The sequence below is a fragment of the Typopeltis vanoorti genome, chromosome 8 (genome assembly GCF_054136105.1).
Source record: "Typopeltis vanoorti isolate ZY-2024b chromosome 8, IOZ_Tvanoo_1.0, whole genome shotgun sequence".
Lineage (NCBI taxonomy): Eukaryota > Metazoa > Arthropoda > Arachnida > Uropygi > Thelyphonidae > Typopeltis > Typopeltis vanoorti.
In genome coordinates this window covers 123283010-123304323 of record NC_143556.1, presented here as the reverse complement: position 1 = coordinate 123304323, position 21314 = coordinate 123283010, and the positions used below count along the sequence as shown (strand labels likewise).

Below are 21314 nucleotides of genomic sequence, written 5' to 3'. Positions count from 1 at the left end.
AGAAAGAAAAAGAAGGAGATAATAGCAAGAAAACTGCAGTGAAAATCTCCGGAATCAACTTGTAGTTCTATACATAGCACAGTTGATTTGATATTTAATTATATACATAAAATCACTTCTCCGTTGTTACCGCCTTAGTAATTGTTTACACATTAAAGTGTAAACTGATGCACTAATATTACAAATGCAGTTTATTAAAAATTCCAAGTGACAACTTAAGCATCAGGCATGTGAAAGTGGATGAAAGCACTCTCAAAGAGATGCAGTTTCAGTAACAGGGAATATGTACAGCATTCATGGAATGCAGCGTACTTTAGAGATATGCATTTGTCTTCAGTAAAAAATTCCAAACTTCTCATCTTAGGGATATCTAAATCCAAAACAGATCCTCTGTTTTAGATTTAAGTAATCACAAGAATCTTTATCAGGTACAAAATTTATATTCTGGCATTACCTCAGAAATACAGGTAGGTTATTCCTGCTTGTGCTGGTTGAGTCACTCATCATGTGTCCTAGCTATTTATGAACAACTAGGACACATGATGAGTGACTCATCTAGGGCTGAAATATGGAAGTGCGACTTTGCTACATTCTAATCTTGTAAATGAATCGACTTCAGCAATTCATTCAAGATGAACATTCAGATCAATAACTTTCACAATTAGTGCTTAGAAATCTGGGAACATTATAGAAAGACGGACCTTATGCAATGCTCATAGTGCACTATATATCCTGGGAGGCAAACTGGTATCATATCCTTTGATTGTACAAAGTTAGCACCAAAAAAGGGAGGGACCTAAAACTTGTCAAATTATGTTCTTAAATAATGTTTGGCTGGTAGATGATGGTCATCATCCAATATGACATCCACGTGCACTTATATAAAATTACATACAAATCTTTAGTAAGCGGTGTGGTGATCTCATACCGGACCATGAAATTCATCTCCCTACTAAAGACAATCACAAAACAAACATCCATGACCACCGAAGGATTCGAACCAATATTCAACAATAGCGTATTGGTTGGAGAGTGGATACACTAATTACTGGGTCAACCGTGCCTGCAAATAAATAATATTAGTTTAGATAGTCTACTGTAGGCAAGTAACATTTCTGAGTGGTAGGAAATGTCCTTATTTATGCATTCTCTCTCTCTCTCTCTCTCTCTCTCTCTCTCTCTCCTTTCTGTATCCCTGAGAAAGGAATTAAAGACGTTCCAGTAAGTACAGTATACAAATTAGTTTTCATATCAAATTCCTAACTGCAACCTGTAACAAAACCAAAAGCTTTTGATATGCTATTGAATCATTTGATCATTATTAGCCCTTTCAAGACACCTCATGCATGCAGTGCATTTCTTTTTCTGAGTAAATTAAAGCGAATTATCCAATTATCCTTTGTAGAAAAACAAAACGGGCAATGATCTAAATGATAAAAGATGCATAGCAGAGTTTAGTTAGACAGTAGTGTTCTGTTTAACTTATAATTCCCTCCTCTTTTTAAAATGGCATTAGGAGTTAGATTAATGAACAAAAACTCTGACTTGGTTGTGCTAGAAATTAAATCTTTGCTTCAAAGATTTTTTGATTACTTTTCAGATCACTTGTATTCATGTTAACGTTTGCTGTAATTGTCCATAAGCAGCATTTTCTTAAAGCTGCTTTCAATGTTGCTTTCATTTTAGAACTACTTTCTAAAAGCAGTTTTTTTTTTCTAAAATGCATCCTTTCCATTAAATGAGAAGTGTTTTAATTTCTTTGTTGTGGCCACTGCAACTATTCCGCTGGTATAGTGATAATAATGTAAGAAATATGTAAAGTAAAATTAAATGCATTTATTTTTCCCTGAAAAGAGAGAAAAATACTCAAGAATCCACGTTTAAAAGACTGTAACTTTTCTTATTTTCAAAAAAAAAAAAAAAAGACACTAGTAGTTAGACTAGGTATCTAAGGCATCTGCTTGGTTGGATTTTAGTTCTTACATTTCTTCTCCCCCCCACTCCTCCAGTTCAATTGTAATTGTTCATAATCATGAATGAATCATAATAGCAAAAGCATCTCTCTTAAACAAGTTTCTTTGTTAGAAACTATTTAAAATATTTCCTAAGGTATCACTGATACCTTACTACATCTTTCTCTCATCCAGAGAATTTTATTGTTAAGGTCAAACACCTTTTATCTACTTGTATATGAATATGATTTCTGCATTACTTCAACCTTGGTATCTCTCCCGGGTCTGGCTCCCACTGATGAGACTTCAATAAAGGTCGAAACTAGTCTGGGTAGTGACCCTTCCCATTATGCATTGCATCATACACTTCCGAAAGGGGGTGTCCTTTGCATTATGGGATACATACTAAGGGAAGTGATATGAAGTCATTAGCCTCCATATACAAGTAGCTCAGACGTGAATATATTTAACGGGCAAAACATTGTTTTGCTTCCTTGGAATTAAAACCAAGTATAAAATTTCTTTATCTATAGTATAAAACTATAGATAGATAGGTAGATATAGATAGGCAGTTAAAATATATATAAAATAAATATAATCCATAATATTTGAAAATTTGAAAAAAAAAAAAATCTTGTGTATTCTTAGATACCAGGAGGAAGCACTGAAAGATATCACAGAGGCTATACGACTGGCTCCCCAGAATCCCGATGTTCAGAATATCTTACTGCGTTTAAAGAATGAGATGAATTCGAATAACAAAGATATCTTTTCTCCTGTGAGCCAGGATTTTGAAAGTAATGGTGCTATGGGGACCAATAGCAACAGGTGAATGACATATGTGACACAATCTCATGACAGTCTCATATTTATTATTGAAATACTCAATAACATAATGCCCAAAATGACATTTGATTGTAATAAATGTAAGAAGAATTTTCAAATTAGTATCTAAAGTATGTGCAAAATGAATTCACATAAAGGGATGAAGGGAAAAAAAAGGTTGCACATGTTTGTAGGATCATTTGTTCCAGACACTGGACAATAACGATTCAATTTCCGTCATTAGCTATCATTAAATTCCTTGTTTTGTTAAATATGCTATCTAGTGGTTCATATTATCATAAAAATCCGTTAAACCTAAAATAGGTTTCTCTGATTAAAGACATTTCATGCTAAAAAAAAAAATTCCACTTATGTACGGCAATCTCATCCATAAGAGGTCACAAATTCTAGTATAGTAATACCATGGATGGTGAAGAAATGTGAAGAAAATTGTTAACACTGAGTTTGAAGACTTTCATGTTGTACTCTTTAATAAATACATAAGAGGAAAGACTGTTTCGAAAGACAGCAACAGGAGTAATGAATGAAGAAGAATAAATGTTCTGTGAGTTTACATTGAACTGGAACGCAGTGTTGAATAGCTGATGCACGTCTCAACAGATGTAGAAGAGAATTAATAAAAGGTCTTAATGACAAATCATTGAACACTGATCATGGAAATATCTCTAGAAAATATGAATAATAGAAACAGAAGGTATAACTTCTGAAACAGAAGGTATAAATTAGTGAGAGATCATCCTGATTTCTCTCTATTCTGCACTGACAAGTGTTTTCGAGAGCTCCTAAGGATCCACTCCAAGTGTAAGAAGAGAATTCAGTAGTTGGACAGATTTGTGATTCATATAAAGTCAATAGCTGTTTCAAGACAAAATAATTCAGCGAAAGAGATTCAAGATTAGATTAATATCCAGAAAAGAAATCTCATCTTGTCTAGAGATTTGTTTTTTTTATCAAAAGTAAAACTGGATGAAAACGGTTCTTTTTGAGAGAAATAAAATTTGATTGAGTTTTACTGTCACTGAAATTAAGACGGTTATCATAACAGTATTGAAGAATGGTTTAGAGATCAGAACTGAGGATCATAGAAGTATATGTTCCATAACGTGTGGTTATATCTGCATGACACACGACTTTTCAAATGGAAAAGAGTAGTACAGTGCTATCATGAACAAAGTTATTTTGGATTTTCAGTCACCCATGGAAGGTCCTTCATGTACAGAAGAAACAGAGTCGATGAAGGAACAGAATCCTGTGGAACACCAGTTGTAATGTTTGAGTATAAAGATCTGTATTCATCATTACACTTAACTGGCATTCAGACAGAAGCTTAGCATCCTGGTTCCAAAAATTAGAAGACAGGTCATATTTCGGGAGCTTATTTAGTAGGTCTTTTTGCCAAATCTGATCACTGGCTTAGAGATATCAAGAGCAACCACTTGAGTTACTCAGATTTTTCCATGGCATCAAAAAATGCGCAATGTAAGCAAGCGGATCTCGCGTTGATCAACAGTTGAAGTTGTTTATTAATTACGATCCTTGAAGGTAGTATAGAAGCTGATTGTTAATGATTTATGCCATTTATTTAGAAACAACAGAATTCGGGGAGATTAGATGGTAATTAGAAGACAATGATTTGTCTCCATTCATAGGAACGGGCTTGAATATGAGATAATAAAATGATGACAGAGAATAGGAATCGAAAAATTATCAGCAGAATTGTAGAAATTCCATCAGGACCAGGAAACTTTTTAGTATCTTTAGAAGGAGCTTTTCGATCCATTTCTAGCAAAAATTTTATGTCATTGAGAGCTGTATATTTGGAATGGCAGTAGGACATTTACCAATATAACCTATACAAAAATTAGAAAAAAGTAAGAAGCAAAGAAACTGGATTCTTGCTGTGGGAAATGATACAATGGAAGAATCCTAGTGCAAGATGTGGATACAAAGTTGAACAAAAATTACAGCAATTTTTTTTTTTTTTTAGCAAAATTGACCCACATTTGGGCATGATAAATCTCTTTCTTAATATAGAAACAACAGAATTGGGTGAAATTAGATGCCAAAGAAATTAGATGGTAATTAGATGACAAAGATTTTTTCTCCTTCATAGGAATTAGCTGAATATGGAAGAATAAAAGGATGACATAGTATAGGAGTCCACTCTAGTTTGAATGTGCTGATAGTTTGTATCCAGCTATTTTGGGCCGTGTCATAAACAGTAAATGAAGGTGAAGTGTTTGATTAGTGCAAATATTTGAATCAGAAGACTGAAAATAATAATTTAACCAAGAAATGAAGCACGAAGATCATCCTTCTTAGTATTTACAAATTTCAGGCAACGATAGGAAGAGAGTTAAGATGAAAAGCCAAACGGCTATTTTTCTGGTGAGGTTTGATAAGTAAAGAGGTTTGATTTGAAAAGTTTTTTATCCCCCTTTACTTAGGAAGAGAGTTAATTGTGAATGTTCCTCCGTGGCTGGAGTAATCAACAGTATACTGTGGTTTGAACTGCCTAGAGGACAAATACCATCCATGATATACTTAGAAAGACAACTGTGATGAAGAGATCCTGTGTTTGGAGAGTGGCTAAGGTATTCTGCGAGACATATATATACTTTGGGTACGATCATTGCTGATAGAAAGTTCTAAAAAAGGAGATTCTAAGTTCAAAACTTCCTGATGGTTTATGAGAGCAAATATATGCACAACGTTCCCTTTGAGATCAAAGAAACAAAGAGAATGTAACTGGGGAAACTCTCTTAATATAGAAAGAACAGTACTAGGTAAAATTAAATGGTAATTAGATGACAAAGATTTGTTGTGAACCATGGTTTTGGAGATGGAAAGCATTTGCAAACACGGTGCATTGGAGATTGTCAACAATGCAAAATTGACTCAGCTCTTGATAATTGACCTTCATAACGCAGAGAGTTGGGGTGAACAATGCAAACACCCATCCCTGAAAAGGAAAATTAGTTATCATATATAACCCAGTTAGTATGCATCAAAAATGGCATGGCTTTCGGAGAATTTGCAGCTGTATGACTTTCCATTCTTTACAGAAATAGATAATGCCTGAATTAATAGGAATGAAGTTTGTGGGGAAGTAGTCAAAAGTGCAGATGGGAGACCCCCCCCCCACACACACACAAAAAAAAGGAATATGCATCAAAAATGGCATGGCTTTGGGAGAATTTGCAGCTGTATGACTTTCCATTCTTTACAGAAATAGATAATGCCTGAATTAATAGGAATGAAGTTTGTGGGGAAGTAGCCAAAAGTGCAGATGGGAGACCCCCCCCACAAAAAAAATCTACTAACTTATATTATGGAAAAGTCTTTCAACAATTTAACAAAAATATTTCTTGTTTCTTGTATAAAGATCAAAATATGAACTGTGATCAAGAAAAATAAAATTAAGTTAAATAAAACATGTTTTGGTGCATTTTCATAATTAAAATAGATTCACACTTTACACTTCATTTTCATTCAAATAACTCTCCAATTAGAAATTATGTATGCAGTGTAGGTTGACGTATAACAATAGGCAGTAAGTACCATTCCTAGGGGTTAGTACAAGAAGCTCACTGGTTTCAAAAGAGATTTAATTATTGGCTGCCATGTCAGCCATTGTTACTGCTTTAAGAAACAGTCTCATGAAATCAAGAAATCAAACAAGAAAACGAATGAGTAGCTGTCAGCTAACCAAGGAGATTGATTTAACCATCCAGAAAGACTACATTTCACACTCAGTCTTTCATAGGTAATTTTCATGTGTAATCTTTCATACGATTACATACTTATACATCACTAATTCTCTTTAAACCACTGATCTACTAATATTTAACAGCTAATTATAAATGCAATCAAATGGTTTTTATGACACCAGAATCGTCTTACATAGACAACAGTGTGTATCAATTGTGCAGAACTTTTCATTTTACAGAAATCTTATGCTCTGTTCATGTTCTCAGCATATGTTATACGACATTTTAGTAATTAAGAATAATGAATTAAAATGTGTATATTTATAAAGAACTTTTATTATTAAAAGACCAGAAGATAAATGATAAAATATCTTGGTGTAGTGTCCTTATTCACTAATGTACCGATCGTAGAGGTGGTTAACATTCTGAAAGATTTTTTCCCTCAAGACATCACACAGCTGTTTCATCATTGCCTGAAATCAAATTTCTTCAAATTTAACAACACTGTTTACAAACAATTGGAAGGTCTAGCCATGGGTAGTCCTCTGTCACCACCATGTGCAGACCTTTTTATGAAAAAACTTGAAAAGGATATTCTTTCCACCATTGTACCAAAACCGTCAATTTGGTGGAGATATATCGATGACGTGTTCATCATCTGGAAAGATACCATGGAAAATCTCGGGTTTCTGAACAAAATCAAATTCACTATAGAACTAGAGAAGAACAAAGAACTTCCTTTTCTTGACATCCTAGTGAGGAGAGAAGATAACAATTTCCAACTGTCCATTTACAAGAAACCCACAGATACTGGTAGATATCTACATTATTTGTCCAACCATCATAGATCACAAAAACACAGCATCATTCACATGCTCCATAATAGAGCCTTAAGGTCTATTTCAAAAGAAACAGATGTGCAGAGAGAACTGTCACTAATAACTAACACTCTATCTCTTAATGGATACCCTTCTAACATTTTAAACAAATGGCTATTTAAAGACAACCACCAACAACGTGTTACGGTACCCCAATATGTGTCCACAGCTGTCATTCCATATATTAATTCAGTTTCCACAAAATTGGCGAGAATGTTAAAAGCTCATAACATCAGAGTGGTTTTTAAACCAACTACCATGATCAGACAAATCTTAAGATCACCTAAAGATGAGGTACCTTTCTTCAAATGTCCTGGAGCATATGAAATTCCATGCACCTGTGGCCTTTCTTACATTGGTCAGACTTCTAGAAGTTTTGAAATAAGGAAGGAACATGTGGGGGATGTCAATCATAATAGAATCATCACATCTGGTTTAGCTCATCATTTCTCAACATCAAATCACGTTATAGATTAGATAAACAGTTCTATGCCTTACATCGAGAATGACTACAGATACAGAACTTTAAAAGAAGCAGCTGTGGTACTACGTACAGGCAATAATTTAAATAGAAATCAGGGTATCATTCTTAAAGACATATGGAAAAATCTCATCATCTCTCTCAGTTCGACAGAATTACAATATGCAAAAAACTACACAACACGTGGTCATGTACCGGAATCTGACTGAAGCTTTCGAACACATGCACGCCTTCAAACAGAATGATCAAATGTAACGGCCTAACCTAACAGTTACTAAAGTGTATGTTTGAAATATAACTTAATGCATTTGTTTTCACACCAGTTCAGCCTTGAAAATGCTAGACAGTGGCTAGTGAAACTTGTTGGCTCTTTGTATATTTTATCATATATTTTATCATTTATCTTCTGGTCGTTTAATAATAAAAGTTCTTTATTTTAATACATCAGACCAAATATGTACAATTTATGTGTATATTTATATTAATATGAGAGCACTGGTCCACTGATACACTTAATAGAAATCATGAAATATTAAAGAAAATAGAGACAATAAAGAGTGGTTTTAAAATATATGTATGTAATATAAGTCTGAACTGCCCTCTCAGTCTCAGAAAGTTAGATAGGACTAAAACGGCCTCGCCTACTTCCTATAGAGGATAAAAGAGGTTAGTAGATTTGTTTATTTTACAAGCATGAAATGGCTTAAAAAATATCGTTTGGTTTCTAGAGCAAGGTGATGTGTAAACTGAGATTATCTAAATATCAGCTCACCTCAGGTATTATTAATGTACTATAACTTTACAACATTCTTCATGTATAAATTTCATATAAAATCCATAATGGGCAACACATGACAAAAAGCAAGAAGTAGGTACATGTGAAATAAAGTTGAACTAACAGACTGAATAATAATTAAGGCCACTATAGCTACAGTGTAGTCACAATTCTCTATGTAGCCAGATGGCTGTTTTTTAAAATGACATCACACACACACGCACGCACGAAAGGTTACATGACCTACAACACCACAGTGCCGTGTCGTGCTTTGCTCAAGATCATTATCATTGGTCAAGTTTCATCTCCAAAGCAGGGTTTCCAGTTTTTGTCCTCACCCCATTTTGTCTTTCTGCATGCAATGCATTCAATTTGGGTAAAGGCCTCCTTACCCTCACTCCCTTCTGTCAAATCTTATAATTAAGAAACCACTACCTTCTCCATTCGAGGACATATCTATAAAACGTTTTCTGCAGATCGGTCGCCTGGTAGTATACGGGATAGAACTCAATGGAGAGAGGCTTACTATAAAACTGGCCAATATTCTTGCTGTTGCTTTGCCAGGTTTTCCTTGAAGGTAGCCAAGTAAGCAGCTTGCAGGGGACACTGGTCACTCTTGGATAGAGGCATGGTTAATTCCTGTGAGGAAGTGATTACTCCTAAGTTCAAAATTAGTGCTGCACGTTCCCTACTCTTTAATTTCCCCATGCTGTGTTTACTCAAGATCATTATCAACAATAAAAAAAAATCCCAGTCACTGGGGGATAAAAACTCTCCCTCAAGAAATTTCCAAAATTCTCAAAAAACATCGAAATCACTTCAAAAATTTGCAAAAACATAATAAAATAGAAATGAACACAAAAAGTATCCCTCAGAATTCCCTACAAAAAATCTTCACAATTGACTTCACTAATATCAAGGATCTTAATATTATAGGATCTTAATTCAAATATCAGTGATGTGCACCACCTATATTATAAAAACCTGATATAATATTTATCACTGAACGACAAATGTCAACTTCTCCAAATGGATTTGGAGAAGTTGCCAGCTTATCCTCATCCAATCTTCTATGATGCCTTTTGCAAGAAGGGTAGAACCTGTGCTTTTTATCCCATGCCAAAAGTTATTGGACCTTGACTTTCCTTTTCATGATTTACTTTGGCTACTGACTTCATCACCTCACTTTGTTTACTCTACTGTCCTCCAATCTCTGACGATTTAACTGACCCTTTGGACTATCTCTCTCTCTCTCTGAAAGTCGATCACATACAATATAACTGTCCCAACACTGAGATAATCTTCCTTGGCGATTTCAACATTCACAATTCCAACTGGCTCCCTTCTCCAACTTCACAGATCAAGCTGGTAAAGAAACTGAACTGTTTGCTATCAGCAGTGATCTAACCCAAATTGTCCACGAAAAGACCAAAATTCCAGACAATATTCTTCATTCTTTCAACACCTTTGATCTTTTCTTAACTAGCGCCCCTTCCAAATATGCCGTTAATGTTAAATCGCCTCTTCGCAAGTTTGATCATAACTATGTCCATGTCTCCTTTGCTACAGATCAGACTTCTTCCAGTCATTCAAAGCCTCGTGTCCTATGGTACTACAACAGTTCAAACTGAGATGAACTTCGGAACTTTTATGCATGGTTTCAATGGTCTGATTATTCCTACCGATACTAGCATCTGTTCTGATCTAATAACAAAAATTATTCTCATTGGTATGAGTGCTTTTCTTCCCAATTCTGCTCAAAATATTCTACTTTTATCCACTCTGGTTCTCAAACAACTTCCAAAGTTGTTCAAACAAAAAATTCAACCTGTGCCCAATGGCTCCAGTCAAAAACACCAGCCTTTCACCCAGGCTTATATAACAGCTCGTAACAACTGAAAAAGAATCGTAAACAAATCTCAAGCACACTTTGTAGGAGCCAAGTGCACTAAGGTTGTTTCCTGTCCTAATGGTAGTCGTAACTTCTGGTCACTTGCCAAGATTGTTGGACGCGACTTCTGCTCTTCCATGTTTACACCTCTCTCACATCCTCATGTTGCAATGGCAACATCACCTAAAGAAAAACAGACCTTCTGGCATCAGTTTTTTTTTTTTAATCCAACTCTCGCAGAGGCAACCGAGGAAGAACTACCATTCCACAAACTATCTATACCTCCTCTAAAATTTCACCAGAACGAAAAATCCTGTGCAGCCTGGATGCCAATATTGGATACCAAGTCTTATGGCTCTGATGGTATTCCTCCACTTGTTGTAAAAGCTTGTTTTCCAAAACTTACACCTGTCCTGCAGTATCTCTGCAAGCTGTTATACTAATCTGGCATCTATCCACAGCCTAGAAGCATGCTGTTGTCCATCCTATTTCCAAAAAAAAAAAAAAAAGTAGAGGTAAAAGTCAGCCATCAAACTATCTTCTGATTACTCTGTTCTCAGTACTCTCAAAAATAATGGAAATGATCATCAATAACCAGCTGCTTGGAGAATAGCTGGTCACTTAATGATATTATTATGGATTCTGCGATTCTCGTTCCACAGCAGACCTTGCTAACCTCACCCACCTATGGACGCAAGAGATGGAAAAATTCGAAAGTTGTGGCTCTTGTTATTTGCAATGCTAGAGGCTACGATGCTAGATCGAGTCGAGCATTTTGGCCTCTTACTAAGCTATCATCCTATAGTATTCCTCCTTCCCTTTGCGAGCAGATTGCCTTTCGCAAAAGGAGGGAGGATTATGGTTGATGGTTTCCATTCATCAGATTAATGGTGGTGTACCCAAGTAATGCTCAGTACTATCGCCTACGCTCTTTCTCCTATACATTATCTTCTCTCCCTGACATCCAGTCCTGTTCATAGCTTTCTTGACGACAGTACTCTCCGCTCTTCGTTTTTCATTTTCAAAACCTTTCATTGCTCAGTAACTCTTGCTTCAGGATCTTCTTTAAGCATTCTCCTAAACACTGTCTCCTTTCCATTTCCAAGTGGGAAGAGGATAATCTGGTGAATTAATGCCATCAAAACGCAGTTCTTTCTCATTTCACCGTCCTTCCTTACCTTGGACAAAATTGGTCCTGGTTGGCAGTAATATTCCTCTTGTAAACCAGGAGCAATTTTCTTTCCTTTGGTTAACTATCACATCCAATTTATCCTGGCATGAGCATATCAAGTCCAGTGCTTCTTCACACTCCAAAAATTTTAATATTTTTGGAGTGTGATATAAAAATTCTTTTCTGTTCCAAACATTCCATCTCTCCTGTTCAACTCCTGACGTGAGCAGTTCGCTTTATTACTGACCTTCCCTTACTGTCCTCCTCCAGTCACTTTCCCATAGATGTTCAGTTAGCACATTATGTCTTTCTACAGGTAATTTTATGGGCACTGCTTTGCACGAGTCGCTACAATTCCTGCACCCTCCTCTACTCATATATGAACACTAGCAATTGCCATTCAACATTCATTTCCAGTTCTACTGCATGGAACCAATTTCTCACCTTCTGCCTTCATTTCTTACACATCTGCTCTTTGTCTTCTCAATACTGTCTTCTCCAATGACTGCAACCTTCAGCTTTTCAAAAAACACATGAACAAATTCATGTCTTCCATCGTTCACTTATCATCACACGATACTCTCTTGTCATATTTCTTGGGACCTCTCGCGTGTGCGACTGATCTAAAAATGTGTGTTTGCAAGTGATTAAGGAACAGAGTAATCTATTAATATGCTTCTTTAAAAAGTTGGGGATTGTACTCATTGGGAAAAACAGTATGGGAGCAATGCTCCAAAGAACAGAAGTGGATGGAATGAAGGTGGATGATGAGAAGTTCTTTCGGTATGTTTGGAAATGGAGAGTGTATGGATGTTGATAAGTGATTACTGTAGTTCTTACATGATTAGAAGAAGGCGGAGGAATGGTAGTGGCCAGTTTAGTGAAGCAGCAGAGCAATGTTCATGAATGACAAGTTTAGGAGCAGAACAATAATATTCATAATAACAGTTTGTGGACTGTAACAGTGATAGTTGAATCAGAAATATTTTGTATATAATGTTTTGAAGATAACTGGTGATAATGGATTAATTTCTAGTGGCATACTGATTTTATGAGTGTTTCCCAGTGTAGTTTTTAGAAGAAAAAAAAAGAAGTTATTTTGTATTATGCATTATTTGTTATGGTGCCGATGTGAAATAGGACACTGGAGATGAATTTAACATGCCAGATTTTGTTCGCTGCGTGAGATGTATTTGTTCTGCTTAAAAGATTTACAGATGGAGAGCCACACTGGCAAACACGTGTCTAGAAACTTTGTTTAAAGCAAGTATCAGAAGTGTTGGGAAGGGTAAGAAGTGCAGTGTTAAATAACAAAAGGCAGCAGATGTGAGTGAGAATGTCAGAGAGGTTGTAAGTGAAAGTAAAGTGGTGGAATCGAGCGACGGTAAATGTAATATGAGTAATATAGCATGAAATAAAGGGTATAGGATGAGGAGAATAATGAGATGAATGATAATAAAAAAAAAATAAAAAGCACACTTACATGGATTCCTTCATGTGGGATAGAATGGCTATTGAATTGCCTCGTGAGTGGTAAGGCAGAGAGGAAGAGAGGAAGCAGATCAGAATACAAAAGAGTGAAAGAATGAAAGAATCCATGATAAGAGGAGAGCATGATGAAATTGGTGTTTTCTCTGAGGCAAACATTAAGGATGTTAGTAATGCTGTTAGGATGCAGAGATGGCAAGCAACAAGTGTGCTACACAAGAAGATGGGAACAATAGCTGGTAGAAGCGAATATACCAAAATAATAAAAATCATTTGCCCATCACTTGGTACAAGAATTCCTGCACATGATTCTGCATTTTCTACATGATTCTGAATTCTCACTGAGCCACATTTCCTCAAAATACTTGACTCCAAATCTATTTAAATATAGAACATGAGCGTTATATTTGTCCTTTCTTCCATTAAACTCACATCACATATTCACCCACAATTCGACAACCTTTCTCTTGTACAATGTATGTATTGATATTTCAGTCTGCTTCTACAATAAATGAGATCTTGAAAGTGATTCGAAATGACGTGTTTGAAGAAAGAATAATCAGAATATAATCCCAGATGTAGGAGGATAAATGACGTAGTAGTTAGATGGATGAGTAGCATCATTCAGTGGGTGTTTCGGAACAAGGAAAAGTTGTGGAGAGTATATTAAGAGAGAATGACAGAGAGAGAGAGAGAGAGAGAGAGAAAAATTAAGAAATATAGCGTATAAAATTTGCAAAAACAAAAAATACAATTGATTTTATGAATTCTAATAATACCTTATACATATGTTACAACTGTTTTTATGAATTTCGTTCATCTTTTACAAATTTTTTTACAATTTTTATACAATGAAAATATGGTTTTTATGAAGAAATCATAACAAAATCTGAAAAAATCACAACAGAAAGTTGAAGAAAGAAGAATCAGAATATATACCCAGATTTGAGAGGGTAAATGATATATTAGTTAGAGGAATATGTAGCATCATTCATAGAAAAAAAAATGCAATGCAATAATTCACAAAGAGAGATGTCTGTATATGCATAAATCAACTTGAGAGGTATGCCTGCAATCCTGAAGCAAACCTCATATAGACATGACGACAATAGCACACATAGTAAGAGAGATAAAAGTACATAATATATATTCTGAAAACAGAAAGTAAACATACAAAAACAGTTATTGAGACAAACTACTTACAAAGTTTGACATATAGAAAACCATGCAAGTGTACAAAGAAAGTGATATTTATTCATACAATGAGAGAAAAAAAAAGTTGCATGCATACACAAAACAATACATCAATATACGATAACAGAAAATATCTGGGGAGAGAGAGAGAGAAATTGGCAAAAAAAAAAAAAGAATACATGATTGATTCTGGTTTCTTTGGACATAAGTGATGGGGATACTTTGCATTCATGGTATAGTGACAATATAAAAAAAAAAACATAGAATATAAAACTGTAGATTTGTAGGGAGCATTGTGACTAGGAAGCGAGCAATTGATCATAGAGAGGAAACAATATCTGATCATATACAATTCTTGAAGTACTTGGGACTATTCTTAAACTAGTCAAGTACAATGATAAGAGAGGAATTTGGAAAGTCATCCGTTATAGAACATCAGAATACTTATGAAGACATACATACTTTTATATATCACAGCCCAAGTAAAAGTTGTTTCCTTGTACACATAAAAGCAGCTTTATGATACCAGAGGAGTTTAATATAGAACTGAATGGAAAAGAGTGGGATCAGATTGTACCTGAAGTAGAGAACATCTGTGAAGCATTTTCATCTTGGAAAAGACACACACACACACACACACACACACACACACACACACACACACACACACACACACACACACACACACACACACACACACACACACACACACACACACACACACACACACAAAATTTGCCAAAGAACACGTGGAAGTGATAGATATAATATCTACATCTCAAGACTCCATTTCGTTTGGAATTAACTTAAAGCTTAAATACATGCAAAGTGAAACGCATGCAAGCAGATTATATACAGATACAAATACAGAATTTTACTTTGATTTGGCATACGAACAAAACATAATACAATACATTGCACTGCGTTTTGCTCCACTCCTGTTATGTTAACTTTTAGATTTTTGTGAGATATCAAATTTCACTTAAATTGTTTAATATATCTTTTTTGTATAATATACCCAGAGTATAGTGTCGTCTTTAGTAATACGAATTGAAAGCCACAAGATACACAGATTTTTATTAGTTATCCAAAATAAATAAATAAATAAATAACATAAGTTTAGAGAATAAATGCATTGATCGCCATATAACAGACGCAGTTTTTTTTTTTTTTTTTTTTGCTACCCGTTGTTTGAATATTGATCTGAGTCATCATCTCTTAAAGAACAATGACTGGCACAGTTTTTGCGCTGTTAGTTTCACCTCCACATAAGATCTGTTATTTCTGTGGTGTCCATTCTTTATCTATGAGAGAATGAAAATAACCGAAGTGCTCTTCATCGGTATTACTTTCTTGTTTCATTGTATTTCAAGTGTGAAATAAGGAGTGTTTAACAGTAGTGTATATATATGCACCGTTATTTACCTCACTTGAGAAACTGTTGTGGTGATATCACTTGTTAATATAACTTTCAGACATATTGCTCTCTCTCTCTCCAAATATGGAATGTCATTATTTGCATTGATATATGCATAAAATTAAATATTATTAAACTTAATCAGTGGCAAAATAATAAAATTAATTTTTCACTGACATATGTATAAAATAAAATTATAATAGTTAATGAATTTTGCACTGTTAAAGAAATAAAGAAATAAATCCTCTAACGCTTTTTTATCCTCCAAAGTCAGTAGATGGAGGTGATTTAGCTCCGACTTTCTGAAAGATCTGTGTACATTTGTCTTTACCCTCAGCCGTGGGTGGAGTCCACCTTAGCCTGTTGGCTATCAATGATTTCATAAGACATAAGGAGTGAGATTCAAGCAGACAACTAATGCTACGTCGTACTCGAGTTCTGAGATGGTTTTCCTTAAAACCCAAGTTTCCAATTGAAAAACTGTTATATATAAGCATGGAATGGTGCTCATTATCATCCATGATGCTTGATCGTCAAAAGAAAGCACTTATCGACTCGATTCTAATAAGCCTTTCCATACGTATTTGATGTTTATACAACTCAGCAGTTTCTTTTTTTTTTTTTCCCTTCTTCTTTTACTGAAATAACTTTGCTGTTTAGCAGCATATCGGAGTAAAATCGCCGTATAACTCGCACATTAAGGTTATTGATGTGAGTGGCTGCAGTTACGTGCCGTATTCTTATGTCCTTATATGTCTATCCAAGTGACTAAATCTTGGAATAAACTTAGGCAATGACGAAGTAGCAAAGGGTGATTGTGGTGAACTCGCTTAGGGAAATAAAAATCATAGAAGATTTATTAATTTTAATGGAATATCGAGAGAAATGAAGATATAGGTTGGCTAAAGTGATAATTACATCTAGAACTTATGGTGTTTGGATAGAAAGTGTTAATAACAGCAGTCGAATGTAACTACGCAACAGGCACCAAAACATAAACGCAAGGTAGTGTTGAACATAATGACGATGATTTTTTTTCTTTTAAAAAGATTTTTTGTCTATTTTATTTCGCACTTTATCGTATAATACTTCATTACTCTGTGCCAAATTAATGCAGAAGCAATGGAAATTTTCTTAGAAACTACATAACACAAATAGTATAGTATGCATAGTTGGTTTTGTTTTGAGCTGTGCGTTTTCAGAAAAAAATGTAAAGTTGCTACCCGGCATGAAGTTCAAGTCTGGTAATTAATTAAATTAGTAAAGCAACCAACTGACATTCGAGCATGCTGAAAGGAAGTCAGTTCCTAACGCACGTTGTTCAGATGCTGAAAGTAATAGGTTTAAGTTAAAATCTAATTTTCAGAATATCCAAGTATTAGTTAACCCAGACAGTGGAACACGTGTTGGTTTCAGTACCAACGCACAATCAAAGTAATGTGAGGAAATACACTTGATTATATATATATATATATAATCTAGTAAAGTGAGGGGAAAAAAACAAAAACGAAAAAAAAAAGCTAAATTAATCACATGTTATTGGGAAAGTAAGAGAACAATGTGCGATTCGCAGAAACAAAATTTGGTAACGAGCAATGTCATAATTTAGATATAACGTAAGAATAAATAGCTTCAAGTTGTTTTAAGCAACACGGAAGAAAGTTCTTAATTTTTTGATAAATATATAAGTGGGAAATTAAGGTGGAAACTTTCGCAGAGTACTTTCACAAATTAACCGCTTTTAATCATTTTCATACCACTGTGCGGGCTTTTAAACGGCACACGGAATGGAAGCTTCTGGAGTGAGATGCAATGAAATTGCAGAAGGCACTCGTCCATGATCAAATGGGATACCTGTAGAGGGTGCCTGATATGTGATGTTCTAATGGCAGCAGCATTGCTGAGGCGTATCGTAAAGAACTGGAGTAGTCCTAATATAGATAAGCCAGGCAGCGATACAGAAAAAATATCTTTTATTAGATCCACTTTAATTTTTTCAAATTTGTTTGTTGTATTTCATTACTAAGTGTGTCTATTTTAGTTCTTGTTAGGAGTGGAAAATTTAAAACTGTTTTCAATTTACAGCAAGATAATGAATTGCTTTCCTGCTTGTTGAAACAACTCCACTCAATCTCCTTTTCAACAGAGACATATATTGAGAGTGTAGACTAGCCGCAAATACTTTTCATAAATAACTTCACCAGTTATCTGCATAAACTGGAGAGATTCTGTAGCTAACCGCCTTGGTTAACTGAGGCTTGAATTCACTTTAAAGAAAACAACTGAATTTTTACGATTCGCAGCACCATTGTTGTTGCTTCTCATGACAAATCTATTCGCTAGCGATATGAAAATCCATAAAAGCTAACTTGGCTAAATGCACAATGAGCACCAATCTCTAATACAATACTTGCATTATGGTGCTCAAAACTTGTGTTACGTATTTCTGATTATGTTTCGTTGGCTGTCATTTTTTTAGCTCTAGATAAAATGCATATGAATAATCTGTTTTATATATGCCATTTATTTTCTGTTAAATGTCAATACTATTCATCTTCTCCCCATATTTTTTTTTTTTTTGAATCGATGTGTCAATGTATAATGTAGCATATTGTCATCTAGTTTTTACAGTATTCCATATTTATAATTCATATTTCTGTACTTACATTCATTTACATCGTAACTTTTTTTTTTATTTTTATGTTTGCAGTATTGCGAGCATGACCGGCTCCACTGAAACGATTGACCAGCTATGTGATTATGTTCTAGATATGGTCGCCGATTTAGCACACAGCCGGACAAAGGAAAAGCCCCAAGACTGAGGGATTACAAAACGATTTTGCTAGTCATAATGCTCTGCCGTGCTTCCAAGATTAATGAAGCAACGAAAGAAAGATTTACATCTAATAGGAGGAATTGAGAACTAAGAGAACCATGGAAATTGTGTATGTATTCTGTGTTGGTCGTGAGGAAACAAAACTGTTTGTATTAACGCAAGACAAGAAGATGAAAAAAAAACACCTCAATCACGAATCAACAAATGAATTAGATGGTTCTTAATGTGCCAGGATGTGGTTTTTCTTTTCAGTTTTTTTTTCTTCTTTTTTCTGTTTTGTATATATATGTGAAGATGCGGGGAAAAGTTGAACATTTAACAGGAATTATATGACTACTGCTAGTCCAAAGTTGCATTACGGATTATTGGCAGATAAGCATACTTTAATTCATAAATGCATTGATAGTTATTGCTTCCACAGTGCACTACCAGTAGTTTTCTTCTGCGAGCAATTTAATGTTCCAAACAACATCTCCACTATCCATTGAACAATCACTGTGGTTAACTGTAATAAAATGTTCTTTGTTTGAATTCATCTTCATCTTGCCAAGTTTAACTTGTAGGTACTGTTTGCGAAAATCATTTTGTCTAGCTTCGTATTTTTATTATTTTTTAAATATTTTATTATTGTTTTTATTCCGCTGAAGTTAATCCTCCTGTCAGAAATAAATGTTATGGCTTAATGTTATGTTGCTGTATAAAAAGGTGTATTTAAAAATAGGTTGTGCGATGTTTTTAGGAGCTTGTCTTAAACATTCCATTTTTTGTTTGTGTTGAAAAAAAAAAGAGAGTACTAGTCTAGTTCGCTTAATTGAAGCACTTCGATAGTTTCACAGAACTCATAATTACCCATATTGTATCTCAACCGCCAAGCAGTGTTCTGAATAAATCTCAAATAAGCAGCTGAACTCTGTGTACACACTTATCGGGCTCCAGTATTAAAATGTCATTTTGTTCACGTTTCTTCCTTGAGTAGGAAAAGATTTTTATGGGTAACTATTTCACATAAGCCCACTCATTCAGTGTGAAATATTTAGTCTACATGCGCTAAACTTTAAAAAAAAAAAAAAAGTAAGAATTCGTGAAAAAAACACAACTAGAACTGTCTAATTTGCTTCTCACATTCTTCATCCTTACCTTAATTTATTCAGAACTTTCATTTATTCACTCCTCGTCTGCACTTTCGTTTATTGCGCTTTAAGATAATTTAAAATGACTTTTTCTCCAACTGTTTGATTCACCTCATTTGCACTTACCGAATATAACCTTAGGTTTCGTAGCGAGAAAATTTTGACTTATTACTTGTTTTCAAAAAAAAAAAAAATGTTTATAGCATTATACGGAATGAGTTCAAGAGTACTCTGAATGAGATGAAACGTTTTAATGAAAAACAAAACAAAACAGGAATAACTTATTCCTGGTAATGTGTGAAATTCATCATCGGGTTATGTTTTTGCGACACATCTTCATTAAATGTGCTTCTTAATCTCTGAAGATACCTTTTAATTCAGGATTCTGTCTTGAACTGGGAATTTTTCTCATAATTATTGAATTTCTTCCAGTTACTATTCATTCATTTATTTTTCACAGAATGCATATTTTCATTAATTTTCATATTGATATTCACAGAATATCAAATGAAACTTAATTTATTTACATTTTGATATCATTATTTTTTTTAAAGCAAACTAATCCATGGTATACTAGCAATACATACGGGAAAAGAGTTCGATATGTAAGAAACACTTGCTCTGGAGAGCAAACAATTTTATGCCTCTTCAAATGTCCAGTATGAAATGTGGTTGTGTTACTCTAATCATCACTTCGTTATATATTGTTTATAATACATAATTAAAAGACTCTTGATTGTAGGTAATGCGTTAGTCGAACCAAAATGAGAACTTTATGCAAGTGTGAATAGGAGCAGTTTATTTAGACATATTATTTTGAAATATATTACTCCATAACACTACAACGTCCCAAGAGTAAAAAATTCATTTTGATTTTCGATTATTCCGCATAAATCCAAAAAATGCAGCTTGGGAACTTCTCTTTTGAAAATGTGTAACTTTAGTTTACTTAATTTATAATAAATTGAAAATACTTCATGGAGATTTTTTCTTCGTTTCTGATATCTACTTCTTAACACTTTAGTGTTACAAATAAATGCAAAAATATCTACATGTAATTCAAACCAACAGCTCCTTTGAAGTATTTTCTTTTGGTTATTGTCTTATTTCTAGAGGAAGGAATGCGGTTTAGATTGATAATGTAAGCGATAAGAGAATCATTATTTATTAAACAAACCGATAATGTTGTTTTCTTAAAATAGTTGAAACTTTTTCAACTTAATTTCCCACTTTTCAGTATTAATTTTGTTCACCACAAAACTAGTAATACAACCGGTAATTCAAAAATAACTGCATAATAGAAAAATATTTCAGTATAAATAAAGGACTTTATTTAAAAGGAAAGTACCAGAAGACAACATGACTTAAAGTTAGTCTGTTATTCGAAATATTAGCTCTGGGAGAGTCGCTAATACACAAAAGTAATTTAAGTTGCAGTCCCTCAATAAGCACGATGGTGGTCTCATATAGGTGATGAAAATAATTTATCCAAGGATATTCACAATCATCCAAGCCACTCTGTGATTCTAACCCGCAGGTTGTTGG

At 34.3% G+C, this 21314-nt stretch overlaps 1 protein-coding gene across 4 annotated transcripts in view; it reads left to right on the top strand.

Moving 5' to 3' along the window:
* The window catches only part of LOC150104326 (protein TANC2-like), a 360557-nt gene extending 340952 nt beyond the window's left edge, over positions 1-19605 (top strand). For 3 of the 4 annotated variants that reach the window (XM_090396298.1, XM_090396296.1, XM_090396295.1), the window contains 2 exons: positions 2601-2780; positions 18514-19605. In XM_090396298.1, the coding sequence (XP_090252424.1) occupies positions 2601-2780; positions 18514-18625 (292 nt within the window). In that variant the 3' untranslated portion in view covers positions 18626-19605. The remainder of the gene's footprint in view (positions 1-2600; positions 2781-18513) is intronic. The other variant, XM_090396297.1, reaches the window with a different exon arrangement.
* Positions 19606-21314: the final 1709 nt, after the last annotated feature.